The sequence below is a fragment of the Tamandua tetradactyla genome, chromosome 11, assembly GCF_023851605.1.
Source record: "Tamandua tetradactyla isolate mTamTet1 chromosome 11, mTamTet1.pri, whole genome shotgun sequence".
NCBI classification, from domain to species: domain Eukaryota; kingdom Metazoa; phylum Chordata; class Mammalia; order Pilosa; family Myrmecophagidae; genus Tamandua; species Tamandua tetradactyla.
In genome coordinates, this window is record NC_135337.1 from 92,976 (window position 1) to 120,525 (window position 27,550).

Below are 27,550 nucleotides of genomic sequence, written 5' to 3' on the forward strand. Positions count from 1 at the left end.
GTCTGCTGGGCTCTGAATCTCCAAATGTCCCTGTCTGTGTCAGCTTTCCAAATATCTGGAATCTGCTTCTGACAAAATGTTTCCCCTTTTAAAGGACTCCAGGTAAACTAGTCAAGACCCACCTTGAATGGGTAAGGTCATATCTCCAAAGAATCAAAAGGCCACACCCACAATTCAGGGTATCAGATCTCCATGTTAACAACGTAATCAAAAGATCCCACCCTACAATACTGAATCAGGATTAAAGGACATGGCTGCCCCCACAAGACTGGCTTCTCTTTAAGAGAACATGGCTTTTTGGAGGTACATAATTTTAAAACCAGCATAGACCTCAGCCCAGTCACGTAAACTCTGTCCATCTCAGTTTGGCCATCTGTCAAATTGGCAAGACAACAATACCCTCTACTCCACCAGACTGTTTTTGAGTTCTAAATGGGATATCGGTAAGGCAGGTAGGACAGTACCTTAAGAGCCACGTAATGAGGATTCCAATTAGACGATGCTATGAATTATTCCCTTTCAGATCCGGGACCCATATATTGCTGGAAAAAGAACAGAATGTGGCTGCAAGTGTGTACTTGGCTGATGCTAAAATTGAAACAGGCATGGCTGGGAGGGGTGTGCCAGCCAAGAATGGCTTTCTAATTCCAAAGTGGCATGGAGGCAGAAGCCGCCCTGTTTCACCCCCCAGGTGGGTCTCCACAGCCCCTCAGGGCCACAATTGGGTCTTTCCAGTCCCAAAAGAAAGGAGAGGCCCGTCACAGAGATGACCCCTGCATCTCCTGTCTTCGGGGCAGCCAGCCACTTCAGGCTTCCCATCATCTGAAAGACCTTTTCTTCCCTACCTCTCTTCTGAGGTCAAATCACGAATAGCCCTTACGGGAGAAGATTTCCAAAGAAAGCCATCTCCCATTCATGGCCTTGTTATAAATTAGACCTTACGGACAAAGGCCAGAGAGAAGTGACACCCATCCAGCTATCCCCTCTCTCTGCTTGGTCCCCACCTGGGGGCTGTCCACCACAGGACAAGCTATCATTTCTGGGTAAAAAATTCACTGCCAAGAAATCAGTGTTTCCAGAAGACAAGGAAGTAGCAGAGAATCGCATAGGTGGGGGAGGACGGAACAGAACAGGCTGGAGAAGGAGACATGAGGAGACAGGATTCATGAGAAAGCAAGTGGGGTAGAAGCAGTTTCAGAGCAAGGTCGAAACACTCCCCAGAAGGGGTCCCGCCCTGGGGGGTGGGGGTGGACATGTGATTTCATGTGAAGCTGGCCACACATGAGGGAAAATGTTTCCAGAAAGGGGAGATAGGATCGCAAATATATTCTCATGACAGAAAGCAAGACATTTAACTAAAACTACTAAATGACATCACAAACAACACAAAACCAAAACCCCTGTGTGACTTCAGTCACACGGTTATAAAATTCAATTCCAGAACCACATTTCATTTTTATTATTAAAAAGAACATACGGGTAGGTGACCATTATGTTCTGTTTTTATACTAGTGGGAATATGCTGTTCTTAATTTTCTTCACTCCATAAATTTCTAGCTGCTATAAGGAAGCATATTGATAAAATGGGATGAAATTGACTATAAAAAAAGGAGCTGGTTCAATTACTATGGAAACTTCCAGAATCATCCATGCAGCAGAAACAAAGCAAGTGGGCAGGAACCCAGAGAGCAGTGGCCAACCCACAGCAAGGGCCCCTGGTGCCATATGCCCCAGGAGCCACCCACCCCGGCTGAGTGTCTCCCTGCAGGAGGTGACTGCCCAGGTAGGAGGAGGATGCTGGAGCCAGACGCACCCTGGACTGAGACCAGCTCTTCCAGGCAGCTCTTCTACACGTGGAATCCCCTGAGGAGACCGAGAAGACGTGTCTGGACTACGCAATGGGACTGCGATGGCCAAACCTCAGGGAGGGGAGCGCTTTTAGAGGTGCCACAACAACTCCAGTGCGTGATCTGTTACCCACTGTTTGAAAATACACAGTCCTCAAAATGAAAAGAGCTTTAGCTTGCGGCATTGGGCAGCAAAATCTCACCTGAATTAATGCAGGGCAACTTATAATCTTTATCTTACTCAATATGAACAGCTATGTGTTTTTCTGGAGAACTCATGTGCTCTAATATGCTCTAATATGGGATGGCCCCAGGCCCTCGAGGGGTAAGGTGCAACCAACCTCCTGCAGCACCCTTCTAATGCCTAGAAAATCCTGAAGTCACACACACACCTGGCCCCACAGGCTCTGGGCTCCTGGAAACACCTCAGCAACTCCTTTCCCAATGATTCAACTATCCTCAATTTTGGGCCCTAGAAACCCAAACCACCCTGATATCAGAATTCTGTGCTTCCCTGCTGAGTTCTTGAGGCATCCTCTCAAATCAGCAGGGTGCCCAGAGCTGTAAGCACCTTTACAAGATGAGGGGCTCCCCGCAGGAACCGCCCACCCCAGCCTGACAGTGTGGCCCACCTAGACACGAATGGAACACTCTGATCAAAGAGTGAGGCTGGCACAACAAGCCTCCATGCATGTGCTTTCACTCCAGCTTTTCCCAAAAGCTCCACGCCAGACTTGAGAAGGGCGGGGAGTCCTGAGACAGGAGGAGGGGCTGTGCATGACAAACCTCAGTGGGCCGGTAGGGCAACATCCAGTGGGGCAGCAGCCAGTGAGGAGGAGGGTCAGGGTGGGTGTCCTGAGGCCATGACTGGTGCCTGAGGAGATGACCGAGGTCCCAGGTCCTTTGTGGGAAAGGGCTAGCAGTGCTGTCACGTGGACATCGCTCTCTGCACCATGGGGAGCCCCTCGCCCCTGGCCACCCTTGTGCTGTTCTGCAGACCGGAGAGAAGGGCAGGGGTGGAGGTCCCGATCACGGGTGGCATAATGGCTGCAGCACTGTGTCCTCATGTGCAGCTCTAGGATGGTGAGCCCTGTGCAAGTGGGCGGGCACAGGCAGCCAAGGGGCTGGGCAGAGGGGGACTCCATGGCACCGGCACAGGACCCCCCAGCTTCCTGATCAATGACAGAGAAAAATGGGAGAGCAATTCTGCTGCCACTCATCCATTTAAAGGAACTACAGGCATCTGTCTCTCAGGTTCTAGCTGGGGAGCAAGCAATCCTGGTGCAACACTGGAAGGGTTGGAGAGGAGGCCTTGTCCAGTCCAGATGTGTTCTGGAAGCCCAGGGGCATGTGGTGGGCAGCCAGAGGGCAGGAAGGCTTGGAGGGAGGTGGGCAGGGGCTCCTGTCTACTGACCAGTGACCCAGGAGATAGGGGGACCCAGAATGGATTTGAGACCAACTGCTAAGACACCAGGGTTGGTTTTGGGATGAGGTGCTGGGTGTTGGGGGATCCAAGTTGGTGATGTCAGCCCCCTCTATTAGCACTTGGGGACTGTCCATTCCCCTCCAAGGCTCTGATGAGCCCCAAGCAAACAATGTGAGGGGAAACCAAGGCACAGCCAGTGAGGTGACAGCCAAAGGTAACCCAGCCAGGACAACGTGGGAGTCCCATGCCCGGGGAGCAGGATGTATGGGGGTGTAGAACACAGCCACCCGGGAGGGGACACGTACCAGGGCCGAGAAGCTGACAAGGGACACGAGTCCGTACAAAGATGGAGAACACCCAAGGTGTGCCCAGGGGACAGCATGCTGGGGAGGTAGGATGTGGTGCACGGGAAGATGCTGCTGAGGGTGGGTGCTGGACACAGGTGAGTCCTGGGCTTTGTTTCAGAGACATCCTTGAGACAGGGTGAGAAGGGCACATGCCAGTGTGGGGTGCTCAGGGATGGAAATGGGGACCTGATATGGATGCCCCCTTGAACTCAGGACAGAGAAGGATGCAAACACCTCTCTCTGCCAGGAGAAAGGCAGGAGGAGGCATGCAGGTGAGCATGTGCAGGTTGGCACGGGCAGGTGCACATGTGCAAGAAGGCATGCACAGGTATGTACGTGGAGATGTGTACGTGGAGATGTGTATGTACAGGTGGGCATTAGCAGGGGTGTACGCGGAGACAGCCTGAGAACCACAGACAAGTGCCAGCTCGCCATCGTGCCTCACTGCTCGTGCCAGCCCAGAGAGGTTCCAAGGACAGGAACTGCCTCCACCCCCAAGTCCCACGTGGGCTGTGCCGGCTCACACCTGCTGGCAAGAGCTGGTTCTTGCATGTCATGGACACCAGCAGGCAGCAGGAATCACACCCGGCCGACTGCCACTGGGTGCCCAGTAAATACTTGGAATATCAATGCACTAAGAAAGGCCCCAAGTCATACTGAATAAAAACTAAACTTTTAAAGGCGTGCAGGCCTCCTCTGATACTTGTCTCTGCACGTCCGCACAGCCCTCCTAAGGGCACCCGAGGTTCTGCACTGCAGCCATGTGCAGCCTGGGCTGCCCACAGGGTCTTCACCAAGGGACTTAACCTGCAAACATGCACCTGCTTGTGCTCAGATCACCCAGGCACAAGCGTGCTCATATGCACGCACACACTCACACACATAAGTAGGCCCACTGCCCAGGATGTGAGGCGTCTGTGTGTATGTAGTTCCCACATGCGTGCATGGCTCCCCTACTCCAGATGAAGCCCAGGGCCTGCTGGCTGCCCTGAGGCTGGGGAGTTTGTGCACCCCAAGAACTCAGCCTTGGCACATGCCCCACGTGAGTGGGTCTCATCGTCAAGCGTCTAGTCACAAGAAGCAAGGATGCATCCCACCAGCCTTTCAGGGCTGAGTCTACGGCATCACGAGGCAAATGCACAGAAGTCACGTGCATATGTCCCCCAGGCGGGCGAGACCTCCAGATGAGGTTTCAAAGCCCTCCCTGCAGGGGCAGTCCCACCTGCGAGGGGCAGGGAAGGACCCAGGGCCCAGAGCTATCAGCAGGGGCTCCTAGGCAATAGGCTCACCATGGTGGTGTTCTTGTCTCTGAAAACTTCCCGGTTGAAGAAGTCAAAGAGTTTCTTTTCTAACTGGAGCATAACCTGCAAAATCAGAGTTTTGAATCCACACGTGCAGGTCACGTGGCCAATGCACTCTCCAGGATACGGCCCTTCTGAACTCCTCCCCCACCTCGGTCACATGGCCCTCTGGGCTCAGGGGTTCATCAGTGGCATGAGCTCCATGGCAGGGCCCTGGTCCCAGCCCATAAGCACCCCCGCGGGGACACACACACTCACCTTGCAGTCATCATGGATCTTGTGGAAGATTCGCTTCATGTCTTCGGTGGTGTCCGCAGCCCAGACGGTGTGCATGGTGTCTTCCGTGCAGAGTGTCTGTGGGGAGACAGAGGCTCAGACCGAGTGCTCAGCCTCGGCCTGGGCAGCAGCATCTGTGGGGGAGGTCACGCCGGCACCCCTCAGGAAGGTGCTGGAAAGCACTTGGCGCCATTCTTGCTATGATCTTAAAGAAGCACCACGCAAAACGGGGTACACGCTATGGCTGCTCCCAGGTAAAAGCCACCATGTGTCACGATGCTCAGAACCCCAGCTCTGTCCTGGAAAAAGGTCTGTTAGGAATGTGTCAAGGGGTGCCCGGGGCCCCCCAAAGACAGAACAGTTCCCAGGAGCTTTCCACTCGTAACAATGACAGTACTCCACAAGAGGTCTCGTTAAAAACTGAGCAGGTTCATTATGACTAAAGCAGAGGTGAGGGGTTAGGGTGAAGGGCCCACCCTGACCTAGGTTCACCGGCAGTGCAGGGCCATGGAACCAGCCCTGTAGGCAGAGTCCAAGAAGGCCAAGGCGGGCATAAACGACCGCCAGGCCTGTAGGTAGGGACGCTGGGCACATCAAGAGAAGGGTGCTGCGCTCAGCATGTGGCCCACGTTTGCCTGGCAGAGCCGGCTAAGGGGAGCGGTTGAGTGACTGCTAGCCCACACTGGGGTCCGACCATCCAAGCCACGTCATCACTGCTACTGCCAGCAGGGAATGTTCCAGCTAAACAGACAGCGCAGGGCCTTCGGGCCAAACTGCATGCAGCAACTGGCTGTTCTCAATGCAGAATGCTTGGAAATTCCTTGTTTTCAGTAAATGGGGTGTTCACCAAGAGGCAGTGACCAACTGACACCCCCAGGGAGGGGTGGCCCCACAGTACTAATCCTGCCACAGGGGGCAGCCGAGGGATGAGTTCCATAAGCCTGGAGAAGCCATGAAAACACATAGGTAGGAAACGAAGTGCAAGGCTCATACCTGAAGGCAATGGACGTTGCCAAGAAGTTGAAGGTCTACATGAATGGGAGGCATCCATGCTGCCCATAATGGGAAGGGACGAGGATGCCGGAAACCGGGGACCACGTCTGGAGGGATCAAAGCGTGCCACCCTGCTCCTGCACAGAAGTGCAGACTGGACGGCGACCCACAGGGACTGCCGGCAATAGGCCCTTCCAGAGGCAGGAGGCAGACGGCTGTCCCTGGGGGTGATGGGACAGCTGATAATAGGCTGGGTTTGTGCATAAATTATACTTCATTAAGGTGGCTTTTTTAAAAAAACAAGAAACGATTTTTATTTAAAAAGAAAAAAAATGTGCCACAGAATATGGGCCTTTAAGTTATCCACTGATTTTGGCTTTAAAATAATCTCCCTGAAAGAGCCCATGAGTGCAGGACCAGGCACCGGGGAGTGCGCGAGGGAAGTAGGGGAATGGGAGGGGGGCAGCATGGGGACACGGGCAGTGTGGGGACAATGGAAGGGTCACAGCATAGGGACATGGGAAGGTCACAGCGTGGGGACAAGGGAAGGGGCCTTTGTTTCCTGGTGCCGTGCTGCCCAGGGCCCTGACATTCAGAGCACAGAGGAGCTCATCTGGTCAAGCCCTCCAAAGTGCTGTTGCACCCACAGTGAGCAGTCAGCCTGCCACCTCACGGGGTCCCGCGCCCAGCACGCGCCTCAGGAGACCCACATCCTGTGTCCCCGAGGCGTCCACAGGCAGCTGCTTCCGCACTGCTTTACTTGGCCACTCTGGACTCCTAAAGGTGGCCAAGGGCTCCACACAGAGCTGACTGCAGGGCCCAGGAGGGAGGCCCCGTGCCCCCCCACGCCCCCATTCACGCAGGCTTAACGGAGGGTCAAGCCCCTCCTGCAACGCCTCTCGGCCCGCCGGCACCAGGGTCACCCACCTGAGGCCTCTGCCTGCCTGCCGGCCTCCTCACGGAGGCATCACCCTCTTGTGAAGGGAGAGAAACCCCCACGCACTACTGATAAGAAGCCCTACAGGGTTCGTTCCTCCTCAGTGGGCCCAGGGGCGCTGGAAGGTACCTTGGTTCTCCCGACACCCAAGCCCACCCACAAGCCCCCACCGGGTTCGCGTTCCTCGGGGGAGGACATGGCCCCCGTGGGCGGGCCCCGGCCTCCCAGCCCCGGCGGCACACCAGGCACTCCTCCGGAGGTTTGGGCTTATCCCCCGTCGCCCCGTGCCCCAGTTTTATCACATACGTGGGGACCTGAGACAATGCATCCTTTATTCAGGTGGTTCAGTCCCCTCCACAGGCCCGCTAGGCGAGGCGCGGGTTTTGCGATCGGCGTTTTGATCCCAGTTCTGCACCTGGAGCATATTTTTGGTCTCCCAGTTGCCACGCTGGCCGGGTGGACACCATCCCAGCGTGCAAACCCACTCGGGCTGCTGGTCCCCACAGCACCCGGGCACGAGCAGGCCTGTCCTCACTGAGACAGGTGACACCATGCATGTGACTCTCCACCCCTGTGGAGTATGCGGGCACAGCCCCTGGGCAGCTCCTGAGAGCGGGTGAAGCACCAGGCGCCATGCTCAGAGGCCACCGAGCCCGCCACAGAGGTGGCTGCGCTTGGGCCTGCTCCAGCCCAGGTGCAGTAGGGCCCACTGGCTCCATCTTCCCAAAGTGCCCCGCAGTGTGCTGAGGACAGAGCACCCGGCTTCCAGGCATCTCCAGGAGCATCTTTCCCTGCCAAGGCAGCTCTGAAAGAGAAGTGGCCCTTGTAAGAAACGTGGTGGCACCTCTTCAGCTTGTTGGAAAGAAATCGGCCCTCCGCCCATTGTGCCTGTCTCCTGAGCTGGCCAGTTCTACGTGGTTCCAAAATGGGGCTTTTACTTGTCAAGGAACCCCAGAGGGCACCCACACAACCTCTGGAGACTCTCCTTCCTGCATCACAGACCCCAATGTTTTGCCACCTGAGTAGTGGGGACGGAGGGGGCTACCAAGCAACCGTGGACAGGTCACCATCCCTGGGTCCTGGGCAACACACTGGGCACGCCCCTGCATCGCCCGGAAGGAGGTCCTACCCTGCCTTCCTCCTCTCACCCGGACTGGCCTTGTCCATTTTAACCTCCACCATTTCTCCCAGGATGGCTAGCGGGCACAAGGGGCGGCGGGGACACCCCACTTGACCAGACCCATGGGAAGGCGTCAGGCGGCTGCTCTCCATTTGGGCATGGAGTTTTGAGTGATCTATCTCGAGACCACTTTCGACTGTTTTAGGCCTATACGAGGACACAGAGGCACTCATGGCAGACCCTGAGTGTGAGGGACGAAGAGGTCGCGTGAGTCCAGGACGGGGACACCGACTGGTGAGCACACCTGCTTCGCTGGACAAAAAGACGTTCCAACCAGAGAGCAAGGCATGAGAAGTGAGTGAGACTTTCAGGCCCCAGGCCTGTGCCCTCTGACATCCTTCCCGCTGTGCTTCCCTTCCTCACTGAGCCGGAGGGGAGGGCAGGTGTGCCACCCAACGTGTACCCAGGCAAGGGGCAGGACCCTCGGCAGTCGGGGGCACAAGGATGGTGGGTGGGCTCGCTGCAGCCACCACTCACTCAGGCTATAGTTTGTGTCTCTGGCTGTGCAAACCCATATGGCAGGGGTGGCTAGGACCATTGCTCTGTAGCACCAAGAAAGAGTACCCATGATGCTTGGCTTCTGGGACTGTCGGCCAGTCAACCAAGGGCCTAAGTGAGCTTCTCCTCCCTGCTTGGGGGTGGGGGAGTCTGAGGCTCAGACAGAAGCTCTGTGGGGAACGTATGCCCTGTGTGAGATGCACATCGAGGGAAAGGCACATAGACAGACTGTTTACTTCTAAGAGTGACAAAACCAGGAAGGCAGCCTGAAACCGTGGGAAGGGTACAGGCCTCTGTAAAGTTTTCTCCTTTCAGCTGCTAAAGGTCTATGTGGTAAATGAAAGCTCTGATGTACTCTCCACTTAAAACACACCCTCTCGGTCCACAGCCACCAAGCAGCTTTAAAAGCTGTGTGCCTGCTCACCTCCGGGAGTGCCTCCTCAGCCCAGGAGCACCGGAGGCGCCCAGGGAGGCCCTCACTGCGGGCAGGGAATTGGAGCCCCAGGAAAGCCACACCCCAGCCGAGCAGCTGCTGGCCCTGCCCTCCTGGAGCCGGCTGAAGAGAGACTCCTGGAGCATGTTAAAGAGCACCCCGGTAGGGTCTGCAGGGGCTGGGGCAGGGAGGGGCCCGGTGTAGTGAGGCAGGGGCTGTGGATGGCTATGCCTAAACCTGGCATGCTGCGGAGCATTGCGGGGCCATGGGCAGGGTGGAGTCAATGCCACGGATGCAATGTTAAGGCCAACCCAGGCTTGTCTGGGGTCATGAACCAGGAGGGGTCAGGAGGGCCAGTGGGAAGGTGAGGGGTCAGTCACGGACGCCACAGGACAGGGCCACTCAGCAGCAACTAGAGCATCTCATGACCCGCCCACAGGGTGCCAGAGTCCCCAGGTCCAGGGGTGCTGCTTGCCTGTGGTGCCCAAGCAGCAGGCCTAGTTCCGGCCCTGCCTCTGCACACCCGTCTCCAGGGGCAGCACCAATGAGGAAGCATATACCCTGGCTGTGGGGACCAGGGCCCAAGCACCCCAAGACCTCAGCTTGGCCCCCCAGATGCCTTGTCAATTCTGGTGCAAACAGGGCCCCACAAAGGAGAAGAGGAGCTCACGGAGATTTTTGGGGGAGCAGCAGGTCAGAACACTCGCCCAATGGCTAAGACTTCTGACATGCAGAGAGCTTCCCAGACAAGGAAACCTGGGGCTGAGGGCGGCTTTATCTCCTCAACAGCAGGGTCTTTTTGCCACTCACCTCCCTCCAATTTGGGGAGCAAAAGCGCAAGTTTTAATAGCTAAAAGAACTCAAAATGAAAGACAAAACCCATGTGGCCTCCACACGTACACACCCTCTGAACACTTGTCAAGTGGTACATGTTAGTGCCTTCTTACGGGACTGCCAAGAGAAGTGACTACTTTTTTTCAAATCAAGACGTTTTCAAAGCAAGTGACCCCGTCCAGCCAATGTCTCCTTCAACACAGGTTCTCCCAATCGAGGGCAGGTTGCGGCCCAGCGGGCAGAGCCCACAGTCAGCAGGTCCCACGGGTCATCGGGGCGCAGGACGCATGTGCCCTGCAAGGCACCCCACCCCGCAGAGTGCATGCCCACAGTGCCAAGGAGCAGAGGGCTGCGCCCACTGGCTCTCATAAGCTGAAAGCCAAAGAATCTTTAAATGAAGAAACACAAGTAGTATCTGGCCTTCGGGTCAGGAAGAGCCCCCAGAGCCATGACCGTCCTCAGTCAGCACCAATGCACGGAGCCCCTGAGTCAACCATGTGGCTGGGGTGGCTGCCTGGGCTCCCACTCACAATTCAGAAGCATCTATTTTAGGTCATCCACATGCTAGGAAATGCAAGGCTGGCAGCTCTGACATGAGGTCAGTGTCCGTGGCTTGGCCTAGACATTCCCAGAACTCAAGGGCGGCCAGAGCCCACGGCCCAGCCCTTGGGGGAAGGTGGCTGTGCACGCTCCACGCCCAGACCTGGGAGGGGCCCGGGGCCTAGAGCTCGCAGGCAGAGCTTTCACCTCTGCGGCTGCGACAGACATGGCACGAAATAACAACCCAGTTTAAACATGCAGAAATTTCTCTCTCAGACTGACAAAGAGCAATATGAGCTGTTGTAAAGAAACGGCTTGGTTCTTAAGCAAACTCTCTACCTAGGTCTTGGCGCATCTGACCGGCAAACTGAAGCGACAAGTGAAAGTGGCTAAAGCGCGGGCAGGGCGTCCAGTGGTGCGGTGCCAGTCCCGGCTGCGGCATGAGCCTCACTGCCATGTGCAGACCCGACCCCAGGGATGCAGGGCTGGTGGGTGGCCTTGCATGTGCATTCACAAATTTTTCATGCCCATCCCTCTAAATGCGACCCTGTTCTGAGCTTCCATCCCCTGACAACCTCAACGCTGCAGAAAAATGATGCCCCCGATAGTGAGAAATAGCAGACGAAGATGGAGGGGACAGGCAGAGGTGGGGTTCCCAGGCCTGGCCGCGCCGCACAGGGGCGGAGAGCAGATGAGTGCGGGACCCGAGTCCTGAGCTCAAAGGAAAATCCTCTAAAAGAAATGGGCCTGAAAATCACCATCCACAGTGGTTCAGAATGAAAGTTTCTGGAGGCAGCAGGCCTGTCAGGGATAAATCTCAGCAGAGGATCCACGCGGCACCGGAAAGTCACTGAAGCCCTCTCCCAGGGCACCACCCTCCCCTATTCCTGCTGATCCCCTACCCCGGGACACCACCACCCCCTGTCCCTGCTGCCCCATCCCCCGGGGCACCACCCCGTCCCTCCCTTGGAACACCACCCTCTCCTGTCCCTGTTGACCTCCTGTCCTGTAGCACCACATTCCCAGCCCATTCCCTGCTGCCCACTTCTCCCTAGGATCCACTCCTGATGTATGGGGCCTGACTCCCGACAGGCCTGGCCTACACTTAGTATGTACCTGTCAGCAACTGGCAACTGGTTTTAAAAGGCAGCCACCAGCTCCCTAAATGGCATCCATCACGGGTACTGTTAGGCAGGAGCAGGCAGCAGGTGTGTGGACACTGGGCCAGGGGGAGATGGCGAGCCTGGCACCGCCATCACTCCCTGTCATGTGAGCCCAGCTGAGCACCCCAGCTGCCAATTGCCAGTACTCAAGGCATTAAGAACACCCACAGGAGTGCAACAGCAGGCGGCACACAGAGCCCATGTGTCCACCCCTCCAGAGGTGCTGCATCCTCTCAGGCAGAGCAGGAGCATCGTGTTTAATTTGCATACATTTTAACTGCAGCCCACATGGTGCCAAATTCGACCCACGAGCTGCCATCACAGCCCCGCCCAGAAAGAGTCATGCCTGTCCGTGTGCATCTGCAGTGTGAGACGCATGGATTCCATGGGGAAGGGCCTCCTGGTGGGCATGGGGCACCCTTCACTGGCCACAACCACACTCCCAAGGCTTCCCGGGGCCCCCTGGTTTCCAGGGTGGTGCTGGTCTGTGACCTCCAGGACCCTGCTGGTGCTTGGGCATGGGCAGAGTACACAGGGCATGGACACGGGATGCCGTGAGGACCCAAACCTTGGCACCACACCAGGCATGGCCCCCAGGACCGCAGCTCCCACAGCACACCATGGGCCCTTCATCGCCCCGTGAGGACAGGCAGGGCCAGTGACCCCACAGCAAGGTGGCAGGAAAAATCTGCTGGACAAACAATGAATACAGGTCAGAACTCAGGAACAGCAAGTTTTGATGGTGTAACCAGACCTGGAAACCCAAGGCCCTCTGCAGGCCTCCTTGGAAAGAGGGACACCCCTGGCTCACATCCGCCGAGCTGGCACCAACAACCTGTGGGCACCGACCTGCTCTACATGTCAAGATTTTTCTGAAGACACTCTAGTTCTGAACAATTCTTAACCATAAAAAACAGAGGCTGAAGTACAAACTGTACTAAACAGAAGGAACCCACAAGTGTTCATCAAGTGCTCTTAATCTAACTAAGGGGATGAAGGTAGCTTGGGAGGACAGACCCCACAGCGGCCACCAGGAGGGCCCCCCCAGAGGCCGCAGCCTATGCCTGCCCATGGGGCAGAGGCAGTTGGGGGGAGAGATCTCAGGCTCAAATGCTATCAGAGTCCCTGGAGGGCCTACTCCAGGGTATAAGTCCACAGTAATGGGTGGGGCCCAGGAATCCACAGGCCAAGCAAGCTCCCAAGTGCTATTGGTCTGGGCAGTCACCCCCCCCCCACCCCCACCCCCACTACCCACACCCTGAGGACCCGCCCCTGAGGACCCACCCGGAAGTCTCCTTGGCCCCTTGTGACCCTTTCCCGACCATCCCACACCCTCCCCAGAAACCACCCATCTGCTTTCCATTCCTAGAGAGCAGTCTGCCTTTTCGAGACTATGACTTGGAGTCCAAAGGACGCACCATTTTTTGGCCTGTCTGCTTCCATGCAGCGCACCACGCTGACATCCATCCACGCCCAGGTAGGATGGGGGTTCTTTCCTGTGTTTCGCTGAGCGTGTCCCAGTGCACAGATGCACCATAGCGTTTATCCATGAGCTGATGAGTGTGATCTGACTGGTTTGCCATATTTAGCCATTACGAATGAAGCCAAACCATGAACGTATGAAAAGTTTCGTACGCGTGGGGATGTGCATGTGGGCCTCCATGTCTCTTAGGGGAACACCAGGTAGTGGAATGGCTGGCTCATGGGCGAGGCGTATTTTAACGTTCCATGAGGCTGCTGGATGCTTCTCCGGGTGGGGTTCCACTGTCCATTTCCACCTGCAGCCTGTAAGACTACCAGTTCCCTTACATTTTTGCCCACACATGGTGTGATCAGACTTTCTAATTATAGCAAATGTTGGATACTTAGCTTTGTTTAGGGGAAAATTCTGGCCTTGACTGCACTTCCCATGAGACAAGTGATGCCAAGCATCTCTCACACACAGTTTGCCCCTCTGAATTCTGGGTGAGGGGTCTGTGGTAGGTAGATTCAGATGTCAACTTGGCCAGGTGAAGATGCCCAGTTCTACTGCTGTGAACATGAGCCGATGGCATGTGAACTTCATCTGTTCCTGATTACAGCTGCAGTAGACTAGGAGGCATGCCTGCTGCAATGAATGAGGTTGCATTTAATTGGCTGGTGCTTAAATGAGAGACTCAATGTAGCACAGCCCAAGCAGCTCACTCAGCATACCTCATCTCAGTACTTGGAGCTCAGTCCAGGCCTTTGGAGATGCAGAAAGGAATCACCCCAGGGAAAGTTGTTGGAATCCAGAGGCCTGGAGAGAAGGCCAGCAGAGATTGCCCTGTGCCTTCCTGCAAGAAAGAACCTGCACTGAAAGTTAGCTGCCTTTCCTCTGAAGAACTAACAAAATAAATACCCTTTCATTAAAAGCTAATCCATCTCTGGTGTGTTGCATTTGGCAGCTAGCAAACTAGAACACAGTCCATTGGATTTTTAACTTTCTTTAACTGGGTGTTTGTCTTACCAGGTTGCAGCAGTTCGTTATTTATACGGTGTTTAAGTACAAGTCTTTTCTTTGACACCTTTGCAAATTCTTTCTCCCAGGCTGTGAATTCCTGGCTTATTTTTGTAAATGTCTTTTGAAGAGCAAATGGGCTCCATTTTAATGAAGTCTAGTTGAGTTTCATCTTGAATTTTATACTAGGTGGTGGCTTCTTTTGTCAAAACCATGTTTTAAGATGTAATGATGTAATCAGATGTAATGTTTTCTTTTTTTTTAATTTTTTTATTAATTAAAAAATTAACAGACAAAACATTAAGATATCATTCCATTCTACATATACAATCAGTAATTCTTAATATCATCACATAGTTCCATATTCATCATTTCTAGAACGTTTGCATCGATTTAGAAAAAAATAAGAGACAACAGAAAAAGAAATAAAACGATAACAGAAAAAAAAAAGATTATACATGCCATACCCCTTACCCCTCGCTTTCATTTACCACTAGCACTTCAAACTAAATTTATTTTTAACATTTGTTCCCCCTATTATTTATTTATTTATTTATTTATTTAATTAATTAAAAAAATTAACACAACATTTAGAAATCATTCCATTCTACATATGCAATCAGTAATTCTTAATATCATCACATAGATGTATGATCATCATTTCTTAGTACATTTGCATCGATTTAGGAAAAGAACTAGCAAAACAACAGAAAAAAGATATAGAATGATAATATAGAGAAAAAAATAAAAATAATAATAATAAAAAAGAAAAAAGAAAAAATATATAAAAAACACAAACAAAAAAAACTATAGCTCAGATGCAGCTTCATTCAGTGTTTTAACAAAATTACATTACAATTAGGTAGTATTGTGCTGTCCATTTCTGAGTTTTTGTATCTAGTCCTGTTGCAGTCTGTATCCCTTCAGCTCCAATTACCCATTATCTTACTCTGTTTCTAACTCCTGCTGGTCTCTGTTACTAATGACATATTCCAAGTTTATTCTCGAATGTCGGTTCACATCAGTGGGACCATACAGTATTTGTCCTTTAGTTTTTGGCTAGACTCACTCAGCATAATGTTCTCTAGGTCCATCCATGTTATTACAGGCTTCATAAATTAATCCTGTCTTAAAGCTGCATAATATTCCATCGTATGTATATACCACAGTTTGTTTAGCCACTCGTCTGTTGATGGACATTTTGGCTGTTTCCATCTCTTTGCAATTGTAAATAATGCTGCTATAAACACTGGTGTGCAAATGTCCGTTTGTGTCTCTGCCCTTAAGTCCTTTGAGCAGATACCTAGCAATGGTATTGCTGGGTCGTATGGCAATTCTATATTCAGTGTTTTGAGGAACCGCCAAACTGCCTTCCACAGTAGTTGCACCATTTGACCTTCCCACCAACAGTGGATAAGTGTGCCTCTTTCTCCGCATCCTCTCCAGCATTTGTCATTTTCTGTTTTGTTGATAATGGCCATTCTGGTGGGTGTGAGATGATATCTCATTGTGGTTTTGATTTGCATTTCTCTAATGGCCAGGGACATTGAGCATCTCTTCATGTGCCTTTTGGCCATTTGTATTTCCTCTTCTGAGAGGTGTCTGTTCAAGTCTTTTTCCCATTTTGTAACTGGGTTGGCTGTCTTTTTGTTGTTGAGTTGAACAATCTCTTTATAAATTCTGGATACTAGACCTTTACTGATATGTCATTTCCAAATATTGTCTCCCATTGTGTAGGCTGTCTTTCTACTTTCTTGATGAAGTTCTTTGATGCACAAAAGTGTTTAATTTTGAGGAGCTCCCATTTATTTCTTTCTTTCTTCAGTGCTCTTGCTTTAGGTTTAAGGTCCATAAAACCGCCTCCAATTGTAAGTTTCATAAGATATCTCCCTAGATTTTCCTCTAACTGTTTTATGGTCTTAGACCTAATGTTTAGATCTTTGATCCATTTTGAGTTAACTTTTGTATAGGGTGTGAGATACGGGTCCTCTTTCATTCTTTTGCATATGGATATCCAGTTCTCTAGGCACCATTTATTGAAGAGACTGTTCTGTCCCAGGTGAATTGGCTTGACTGCCTTATCAAAGATCAAATGTCCATAGATGAGAGGGTCTATATCTGAGCACTCTATTCGATTCCATTGGTCGATATATCTATCTTTATGCCAATACCATGCTGTTTTGACCACTGTGGCTTCATAATATGCCTTAAAGTCCAGCAGCGTGAGACCTCCAGCTTCGTTTTTTTTTCTCAAGATATTTTTAGCAATTCGGGGCACCCTGCCCTTCCAGATAAATTTGCTTATTGGTTTTTCTATTTCTGAAAAATAAGTTGCTGGGATTTTGATTGGTATTGCATTGAATCTGTAAAGCAATTTAGGTAGGACTGACATCTTAATTATATTAAGTCTTCCAATCCATGAACACAGTATGCCCTTCCTTCTATTTAGGTCTTCTGTGATTTCTTTTAACAGTTTTTTGTAGTTTTCTTTGTATAGGTTTTTTGTCTCTTTAGTTAAAATTATTCCTAGGTATTTTATTCTTTTAGTTGCAATTGTAAATGGAATTCGTTTCTTGATTTCCACCTCAGCTTGTTCATTGCTGGTGTATAGAAATGCTACAGATTTTTGAATGTTGATCTTGTAGCCTGCTACTTTGCTGTACTCATTTATTAGCTCTAGTAGTTTTGTTGTGGATTTTTCCGGGTTTTCGACATATAGTATCATATCATCTGCAAACAGTGATAGTTTTACTTCTTCCTTTCCAATTTTGATGCCTTGTATTTCTTTTTCTTGTCTAATTGCTCTGGTTAGAACCTCCAACACGATGTTGAATAATAGTGGTGATAATGGACATCCTTGTCTTGTTTCTGATCTTAGGGGGAAAGTTTTCAATTTTTCCCCATTGAGGATGATATTAGCTGTGGGTTTTTCATATATTCCCTCTATCATTTTAAGGAAGTTCCCTTGTATTCCTATCTTTTTAAGTGTTTTCAACGGGAAAGGATGTTGAATCTTGTCAAATGCCTTCTCTGCATCAATTGAAATGATCATGTGATTTTTCTGCTTTGATTTGTTGATATGGTGTATTACATTAATTGATTTTCTTATGTTGAACCATCCTTGCATACCTGGGATGAATCCTACTTGGTCATGATGTATAATTCTTTTAATGTGTTGTTGGATTCGATTTGCTAGAATTTTGTTGAGGATTTCTGCATCATATTCATAAGAGAGATTGGTCTGTAGTTTTCTTTTTTTGTAATATCTTCGCCTGGTTTTGGTATGAGGGTGATGTTGGCTTCATAGAATGAATTAGGTAGCTTTCCCTTCACTTCGATTTTTTTGAAGAGTTTGAGGAGATTTGGTACTAATTCTTTCTGGAATGTTTGGTAGAATTCACATGTGAAGCCGTCTGGTCCTGGACTTTTCTTTTTAGGAAGCTTTTGAATGACTGATTCAACTCCTTTACTTGTGATTGGTTTGTTGAGGTCATCTAGTTCTTCTTGAGTCAAAGTTGGTTGTTCATGCCTTTCCAGGAACCCGTCCATTTATCTAAATTGTTGTATTTATTAGCGTAAAGTTGTTCATAGTATCCTGTTATTACCTCCTTTATTTCTTTGAGGTCAGTGGTTATGTCTCCTCTTCCATTTCTGATCTTATTTATTTGCGTCCTCTCTCTTCTTCTTTTTGTCAATCTTGCTAAGGGCCAATCAATCTTATTGATTTTCTCACGGAACCAACTTCTGGTCTTATTGATTTTCTCTATTGTTTTCATGTTTTCAATTTCATTTATTTCTGCTCTAATCTTTGTTATTTCTTTCCTTTTGCTTGCTTTGGGGTTAGTTTGCTGTTCTTTCTCCAGTTCTTCCAAGTGGACAGTTAATTCCTGCATTTTTGCCTTTTCTTCTTTTCTGATAAAGGCATTTAGGGCAATAAATTTCCCTCTTAGCACTGCCTTTGCTGCGTCCCATAGGTTTTGATATGTTGTGTTTTCGTTTTCATTTGCCTCGAGATATTTACTAATTTCTCTTGCAATTTCTTCCTTGACCCACTCGTTGTTTAAGAGCGTGTTGTTGAGCCTCCACGTATTTGTGAATTTTCTGGCACTCCGCCTATTATTGATTTCCAACTTCATTCCTTTATGATCTGAGAAAGTGTTGTGTATGATTTCAATCTTTTTAAATTTGTTAAGACTTGCTTTGTGACCCAGCATATGGTCTATCTTTGAGAATGATCCATGAGCACTTGAGAAAAAGGTGTATCCTGCTGTTGTGGGATGTAATGTCCTATAAATGTCTGTTAAGTCTAGCTCATTTATTGTCATATTCAAATGCTCTATTTCTTTATTGATCCTCTGTCTAGATGTTCTGTCCATTAATGAGAGTGGTGAATTGAAGTCTCCAACTATTATGGTATATGTGTCTATTTCCCTTTTCAGTGTTTGCAGTGTATTCCTCACGTATTTTGGGGCATTCTGGTTCGGTGCATAAATATTTATGATTGTTATGTCTTCTTGTTTAATTGTTCCTTTTATTAGTACATAGTGTCCTTCTTTGTCTCTTTTAACTGTTTTACATTTGAAGTCTAATTTGTTGGATATTATTATAGCTACTCCTGCTCTTTTCTGGTTGTTATTTGCATGAAATATCTTTTCCCAACCTTTCACTTTCAACCTATGTTTATCTTTGGGTCTAAGATGTGTTTCCTGTAGACAGCATATAGAAGGATCCTGTTTTTTAATCCGTTCTGCCAGTCTATGTCTTTTGATTGCGGAATTCAGTCCATTAACATTTAGTGTTATTACTGTTTGGATAATATTTTCCTCTACCATTTTGCCTTTTGTATTATATATATCATATCTGATTTTCCTTCTTTCTACACTCTTCTCCATACCTCTCTCTTCTGTCTTTTCGTATCTGACTCTAGTGCTCCCTTTAGTATTTCTTGCAGAGCTGGTCTCTTGGTCACAAATTCTCTCAGTGACTTTTTGTCTGAAAATGTTTTAATTTCTCCCTCATTTCTTGCTGCATATATTCGTAACTGTCTCCTCTTATCTGCCTTAACATGCCCTGACATGTCCAGACATCTCTCGCTCTTGCAAGCTTTGCTAATCTAACCCCCTGCCTAGCAAACTCCTGAGCATATATCGCACCACCTTTTCACCTCTTCTTCACTGGACCATGTACACTCCTCACCTCACCACCCATTATAATATTCTACACACCTCCTGACCAATCCACATCCTACACGACACCATACCGGCTGCCCATCAAAGTTTCTCCACCTCTGTTAACTCCCCCTCACCAACCCTATATATTCTTTGTGTTTCCTCCTGTCGGGGTCTTAGCCTGTAAGCCTTGCCAGCCAGCTAGGTCCCGCGAGCCCTATGCAATAAACTACTGCTATTATTCTTTAGTCTCGGTTTATTGTGCTCGCGCGCCCTCCAAACCTTCGAGCCCCGTGGTCTCGGCTGACGCCGTTCTCCGGCCGAACCACATCCGAGGACGAGACCCCAGTGCGGTCAGGCTAGACAAGTCCCAAGCCGCAATTGGCGCCCGAACAGGGACTCCGGCGAGACTGACACCCTCGGTCGGATCTCTTCGTCTCCTCTCCAGCCGCCGCTCGACAAGGTAAGGGCCCCCGCTCTCTCCGGCTGAGAGCCCCTCTAACCTTTCACTAGTATAAATGAATTATTGGCTCTTGTTAATATCTCTCCTAGCGTTAGTGTGGGCAGTAATATTAGCACAAATCGCCCCTAAAGATTGGAATCTAGTAGAAAGAGTTTTGCTTGCTATAACGTTTCTCTGCGCTGTAGGGTGTATTACCCTGCTAGTTTTTCTCCCTTAATCGGAAAAACGCAGCCCCCATCCTCCTCCGGCTCACTGCTATAACTTACCTCTTATCATGGGCAATCGCATTTCCATACGCCAAGTGCCGCAGGTCCTGCGCTGGCAGCCCTGTTAGATACTCATAAATGCAAAGTTTCGGTTCGCCAGCTCCAAGCTTATTGGGACCTCTTGCTCCCGTTTAACCCGTGGCTTACCACTTGCCACTTGTGGGACCCTGCTACTTATGACCAACTTATCGATCGGGTCACCCAAAAAATGGAGCACGAAAACAAGCGTTTCCCCCCCCCCGGTCTCCTGCCCACGCTTATTACCATCCGTTCCTGCCTACACGGCTCATGGCCACCATCCAATAACGCCCCCCAAGAAGCCTTATCAGCAACAAACTCTGCTAATTCAGAGAAGTCTCATAATAACTCTGACCCAGACTCTGAATCTTTATTTGAGCAGCTGAATAACGAGCTCGAGCTCTGTCCTCCTAAACTTAACAATCTGGCGACAGAGCAAAATGGCGAACTTCCTCCTTCTTGTTCGAGCAAAGACAAAGAAAACCGGAAGTGCCTTTATCCCGCCCTTCCTAAAGATGGCGGTTTTGCGCCATCTCACGAGCCACTTCCTCCTTCTCCTTCAACCAAAAAGGGGAAGTGCCTCCCAGCTGCCCCCCCTCCACAGAGGGAGGAGACTTATCCGACATCTTGTGCTCCGGCCTCCTTGCCGGCGCTGCCTTCCCGGCCGCCATCTTTTGCAGCGGACAACTCCCCGGGCCCAATGTTTTGCGCCTCCGCCCCTCAATCGGCAGCGCCATTATGGCCGCTCTATGCCGGCGCATCCAGCGGCCCAGCTACCCCTCAACCCAATTTGCCGCCACCGGTCACTTGCTTCCCTATGAATGTTGCCCCTACACCGCAGCGCCCGCTCCCCTGGTACCCCTTAGAACCAGAGGACACCAAGTGGCTGCGCAAAGCGGTAAAGGAGGATGGATTTGCCAGTCCGTATGCAACCCACCTCCTTGAGGAAATCTCGACAAACCTGTGTACTCCCCATGATTGGACTTCCTTGGCACGGGCTATTCTTACACCTGGCCAGTATGTTGATTGGAAGGCCCACTTTAATGCTGAGGCGGAAAAGCAAGTCACACTCATGCACCAGTTCGGGCCCCCCGGGTCTCGGTGTGCCTCTCGAAGCTTTCTTAGGGATGGGCCCCTATGTTAATCCCGCAGTATATCTGCAGGCCCCAAACGGCTTTTGGATTCAACTAAGGGAAGTAGCCATGCGAGCCTTTCGATCCTGCTCCACAGCTAAGCCCGAAAAATTTACTAAACTCACACAAGGGAAAGAGGAAGATTTCGCTTCCTTCGTCTCGCGAGTTACAGAGACCTGCGAGCGAAAAGTCCTGGGCGAGCAAGCGCAGACTGCCCTCGCCAAGGAGCTCATTTTTGAAGGAGCAAACCAAGCCTGTAAACAGGCCATACTACCCATCAAAGAAAAGGCAATGCATGACTGGGTGCTCGCATGCAGTAACATAGACTCTAGCGCCGCCTCGCTAGCCCAAGCCATTGCCACGACTATGACTTTAACATCAGGCTGTTTCAGGTGCCGAAAAACGGGGCATTTTGCAAAAAACTGAACTACCCCTAGCCCGCTGCCTACCAAGCCACAGTGGCAACAGCGCAAGCCCCCTACGCCCTGCCCTCGCTGCAACAAGGGCTATCACTGGGCTCGAGACTGCCGCGCTAATCACAGAGCGCAGCCTTTAAACTTGAAAGGGGGCATGTCTCAGCCCCGCCCCCAAGAGACACAGACCCGGGCCAAGACCAGCCCCAAGCCATAATGTGGTCAATCCCTATAACCCCCAACAAGCCTACCCGCGAAATTAAAATAAACAATCGCTGGTACACAGGCACCGTCGATTCTGGGGCAGAAATCTCATGTCTGCCTACCCGCTTTATAGCCCAATGGAAAACAGAGGAAGGACGGCTCCGCTCCCTCCCTGCGCGCCGCCTCTCCCATTAAATGGGAAGATAATGAAGGTCACTCCGGTACCTTCCAGCCGCTCTTTCTAAACACCATTGACCAGATCTTATGGGGGCGAGACATTCTAGCAGCCTCAGGGGCATGTATCACCACGCAGCCCCCTCAAGAATGTCTCCTAACCACCATCGGCCAAGCCCTCTGGGGACGAGCCATTCCCACAGACGCGGGAGCTAATGTTGCCACTCAGCCCCCCCAATAATTTGCGCCACTGCTCGCATAACACCTCCAGCACCCACTCCTCTTCAATGGGATACAGAGGAGCCTATTTGGGTGGAGCAGTGGCCTTTACCTTCCCATAAATTAGAAATACTCAAAACCCTCGTCCTAGAGCAACTGGAAGCTGGTCATATCGAACCTTCCACCAGCCCCTACAATTCACCTGTTTTTGTCATTCACAAAAAGGCCACAAACAAATTCAGACTTCTTCATGACCTCCGGGAGATTAATAAACACATCCTCCCCATGGGCTCTCCACAGCCTGGGCTGCCACACCCGGTAGCCATCCCCTCGCATCTTCACGTGGCCACTATCGACATCAAAGATTGTTTCTTCTCAATTCCATTACATGACTCTGACAAACCAAAATTTGCCTTCACGGTTCCGGTCACCAACCACGCGGGGGCAGCGCAGCATTATCAGTGGAAAGTGCTCCCCCAAGGCATGCGTAATAGTCCAGCTATTTGCCAGGCCTATGTCGACTCCGCAGTGTCTCCACTGCGTGACCAGGCCCTCGTCATTCATTACATGGATGACATTCTCGTGGCAACCGAGGACTCCGAGCAGCTCAAGCAGCTTGTTTCACAGCTGCAGGCCAACTTGCAAAGTCTAGGACTTACAGTTCAGCCAGACAAAATCCAACTCTGCGCACCATATACCTTCCTGGGGTTCGCAATAGATCAAAAGGTAACCCCTATAAAATTTCAGTTCACTATCCCTGACCAACTAACCTTACATGAGCTGCAGCAACTGTGCGGGCAAATAAACTGGGTGCGCTCAGCCCTGCCAATAACCACAGCGGAGCTTCAGCCACTGTTTAAACTCCTAAAAACTGGAGAGCAAACATCCAAAGCTGTCACGCAGCCCATTAAGTTAGACTTTTGGGCAAAACTGGCTCTCCAAACGTTCAATGAATACTTCTCCAAAAGCCAGCTCGATCGGTTTAAACCGGAGCTCCCCCTCCAGGGACTTGTCCTAAATACATATTTCACCCCCACAGGGGTACTCTGGCAAGAAGGCCCCCTAATGTGGGTCCACCCTGCCAAAAGCAAACTCAGAAAAATCTGCCCCCAAGCCAAAATGTGGGTGTGCCTTGCCCTCGACTTAGTCAAAACAGCTATACACCTCTTTGGGCGTCCTCCCGACACCATAATCTGGCCTTTTGATGAGAAACAGACTACATGGCTCATCCAAAGTAATGTAGACATGCAACTGCTACTGGAGGGCTTCACTGGTAATTTTGACAACCACTACCCCTCCCACAAAATATTTCAAACAGTGCTTCACTTCCCATTGCCACCTAAATGTCCTTATCACCCGTTTCCATCCTCTTCCCCTATCCCGAACGTGACCACAGTCTTTACGGACGCCTCAAAAACCAAGTTCGCCCTTGCGGCGTACCTACCAGAGCAAAAAGACCCCCTTTGTTTTACTCAGTTCCATCAGTACTCTGTGCAGGTCGGCGAACTTCTCGCAGTAGAAAAAGTCTTCAGAAAGTTTCCCGACAGGCCGCTCAACATCTTCACGGACAGTCTGTACACTTACCAAGTCTGTAAAGTGTTGGCATTAGCCACCTTCTTTCCAGATGCTTCCAAACCCATAGATCGGGCCTTGGTCTCATTAAAAAATCAGCTTGAAAAGAGACAGGCCCCCTGGTTCATCGCTCACATCCGCAGACACTCCGGCCTTCCTGGGCCGCTTGCAGCTGGCAATGAAGCGGCTGATAGAGCAGTCTCTGTCTCTGCTGCCAACACACTCGGTGACTCCATTAATACAGCCAAACAACTCCACTCCAGATTTCATTTCTCGGCCAATTCCCTACATCACCTTTGCGGTTTACCCAAAGAAACCTGCAAACACATAGTTCGTAGTTGTGCCACCTGTGCACCATTCGCACCACTCGGGCCCCTGCAGCCGCAAGGAGTAAATCCCCGTGGCCTTAAGCCCAATGCCAGATGGCAAATGGATGTTACCCACATCTCTTCATTCGGGCGTCTTAAATATCTGCATGTCATCATAGACACCTACTCAGGCATGTGCCACGCTGTTCCCCTGCCAGGTGAAACCGCCAAACACTGTATCAAAGCACTCCGCCAGGGGATTCTCTTCATGGGAATACCCTGGGACCTTAAAACAGACAATGGCCCTGCCTACCGCAGCGCCTCTTTCTCGGCCTTTCTGCGCCTATATAACATCACTCACCACTTTGGCATTCCCTACAATCCTCAAGGGCAGGCCATAGTAGAATCCTTAAATCGCAGACTAAAAATCCAAATAGAAAAAGAGAGGAGTAATCTCCCTCAGGCCTCACCAGGCGACCTTGTCACAGCTGCTCTCATACACCTCAATCTACTCACATTTGATAAAGAAGGACTATCTCCCCTGCATAAACACTGGGGACCTTCATACAGGCCTTCCCTGGTCCCTTCAGTTCGGTGGCGCGACCCGGTCACCAATGCTTGGCGGGAGCCAGCCCCTCTCCTTGCCCAGGGGTGCGGTTTTGCTTGTGTCTTTCCAGAAAATGAATCCCAGCCAATCTGGATCCCCGGAAGGAACATCCATCCGGCCACGGCGACCAAGCAGACGCCACAGACGCAGACTGAGACAACTGAAAAAGAAACTGGGCCGCCTCCACCTTGAGGAACCCCAATCGTCACCCCAGCAACCCTCAACAGCTGCCAAAATCAGGCGCGTACACCCGACGTGCTCAGTGCCTGGTCTGGCAGCTAACCCATGCAGATCTAAAGTCTACAGAGCCCCTCTGCCACAACCCAAATAAAGAAATGAAACGACAACTTCTTCATCTCTATGATGAAGCTCGCGAACGTTGTGGTAACCCCCCTCCTAGCTTAAAGCAAATCCTTCTAATTATGCTCACGCTTCTCTCCACAGCATCCGCAGCAACGCCCAAAGAACTTTGGGCAGCTGTGCAGAATCCCCCTGGAGTCCTTTTCATTACCCCCGATAGCCCCCTCTTTCCCTCTCTACAGCTTAACGACTGCTCACTCCGCCTCCCTTGCAACCCCTATCTCCTGCCCAGCCAAGCCCCACTTAATGTCTCCCTTTCTCCGCCCCACTCAGCACTCCTTTTCATTCTCAAGGACGGGAACTCCCAAATAGATACCTACCCTCCTTCCTTCCCTAATTGCCTTTTTTTACAGGAAATTACCATTGTGGACTACGTCAAAAACAAAACGTGTAATTCCAAAATGTGTCAAACGTGTACTGATAAAACTTGTCCTTACTCCTGCTACTTAGCCTACACCCTTGAAGCTACTTGGTGGTTCCCGGAAAACCTCACGGCTAGCCACCCATCACAGCCACGCCACAATACTATCAGGCACAAACACGCCTCTCTGCCGACCAATCCCTGTCCTATACCCCACTGGACTAAAACGACCACTTTCGATTCCCTCCCACTTAGCCAATTCACCTGGTACCGCTGTCATTACCCTCTTCCCAATAATCAAAATCCTTCCTTCTCCCTCAATTCTCCAGGAGCAGGTAATGAATCGGATCATGCAGTTTTTGGCTTACCCGCATTTATTGACAACTACTCATGTGGCAAATATGCCTGCCTCGACCTCCACCCCCTCTCCGGCATTGCGCTGCTCAGATTGGGTACTGCTTACGCCATCCCTAATTGCACCCAGAAAAACGGGAAGCAGCCTAGCGGCCCAATCTATGACCCCCTGCTCACATCTGCTATCAACATCTCCGCTGCAGTTCATCTCGCCCCGCCCTTCTTCTTCTATTTTTGCCCCAACATAACTATTCTTCAAAACTGTGTTCTCGCCAACTTTTGGAATGTTTCATATCCTTATGCGTTTATTGTGTTGCAGCCTCGTCTAATATGGATCCCCCTAAACACCTCCACCTGGGTGGCCCCGCAACTCCCTTATCCCTTCAGAGCCGAACAGCTGTCCTCATTCTCCCGCCGCAAGCGTCCTTTCAAAACCGAAGAGCTGTCCCCATTGTTCCGCCGCAAGCGAGACTTCGGAATTTCTGCCGCGATCGCTGCCGCTGTCGTCGCATCTCTAGCCGCCGCCACTACAGCTGCTGTCGCCCTCACCCAAACCTCCACCACGGCGGAAGTCATCAACAACCTCACTCGTACCGCTGCCCGAGCACTCGGCAGTCAAGAAGACCTAAACCTTCTGATGCACCGCTCTATCTTCAATCTACAGCAGCAAATTGACCTAGTTGCCCAAGACGTCGAAGCCCTCTATGACATAGCTTCTTCCACGTGTGATGGACGTTACCCCTTTTCCAGTCTCTGTGTCACCCCTGTCCTCGTTAATCACTCCCAACCCCGCCTCACTTTACGTGATTGGATCTTTACAGCTTATAACGAGTCTTTCTGGAATTATACCCACCAACTCCAAGCCCACATTCTTACTCTAGAAAAAACAATTATCCCTAAAGTCTCTGCCTCCATTCTTTCTGACCTAACGAAAAAGTTTTCTTCTTTCTTCAAACCCTCTAACCTCATCTTCTATGGAATCCTGTTGCTTGCCTTAATTATCGTTCTTGTTATATTCAAATATATATGCAAACAGCTCTCTCGCCATAAACAGCAAACTAAACTTCTTGCCCTGGCAGCTCTTGAACTTCAAAATCCTTTTTCAGATGCGGGTCATCGGCAGCAAGCGCAGGTATGGTTAGCTAGTGTTGCCCACCCTCAGGACTGATCACCTTGTGGGAGCGTGGCGGGTGCAAATACCGGTTAATCCGCATTCCGCCCCTCGGGAGCTTAGTGGACCACCTGCCACCCTGCTAAACCCAAATGCATCTCTTCTGCCTTCTTCTAAAAATAAAAACTATCACCCTTTGGGAGCATGGCTGGCAATACTAATTAATCCGCGTGAGCCCCTCGGAAGCCTTGCGGACCAGCCTTGCCATTTGACCAAACTACGTCCCTTTCTCTCCGCTCTTTAATTAAAGGGGAGGAATTGCTGCATATATTCGTAACTGTCTCCTCTTATCTGCCTTAACATGCCCTGACATGTCCAGACATCTCTCGCTCTTGCAAGCTTTGCTAATCTAACCCCCTGCCTAGCAAACTCCTGAGCATATATCGCACCACCTTTTCACCTCTTCTTCACTGGACCATGTACACTCCTCACCTCACCACCCATTATAATATTCTACACACCTCCTGACCAATCCACATCCTACACGACACCATACCAGCTGCCC

At 50.7% G+C, this 27,550-nt stretch overlaps 1 protein-coding gene across 10 annotated transcripts in view; it reads right to left on the minus strand.

Moving 5' to 3' along the window:
* The window catches only part of LOC143649767 (uncharacterized), a 101,438-nt gene that overhangs the window by 51,506 nt on the left and 22,382 nt on the right, over positions 1-27,550 (minus strand). For 7 of the 10 annotated variants that reach the window (XR_013159167.1, XR_013159168.1, XR_013159169.1 and 4 more), the window contains exons 7-9: positions 6,191-7,932; positions 5,180-5,275; positions 4,910-4,984 (exon numbers count right to left, since the gene is read on the minus strand). Coding sequence is in view for 7 of the 10 variants with exons in the window: in XM_077119687.1 (XP_076975802.1) it covers positions 4,910-4,984; positions 5,180-5,275; positions 6,191-6,454 (435 nt within the window). In the remaining 3 variants the exon portion in view is untranslated. The remainder of the gene's footprint in view (positions 1-4,909; positions 4,985-5,179; positions 5,276-6,190; positions 7,933-27,550) is intronic. The other 3 variants (XM_077119691.1, XM_077119692.1, XM_077119690.1) reach the window with 1 other exon arrangement.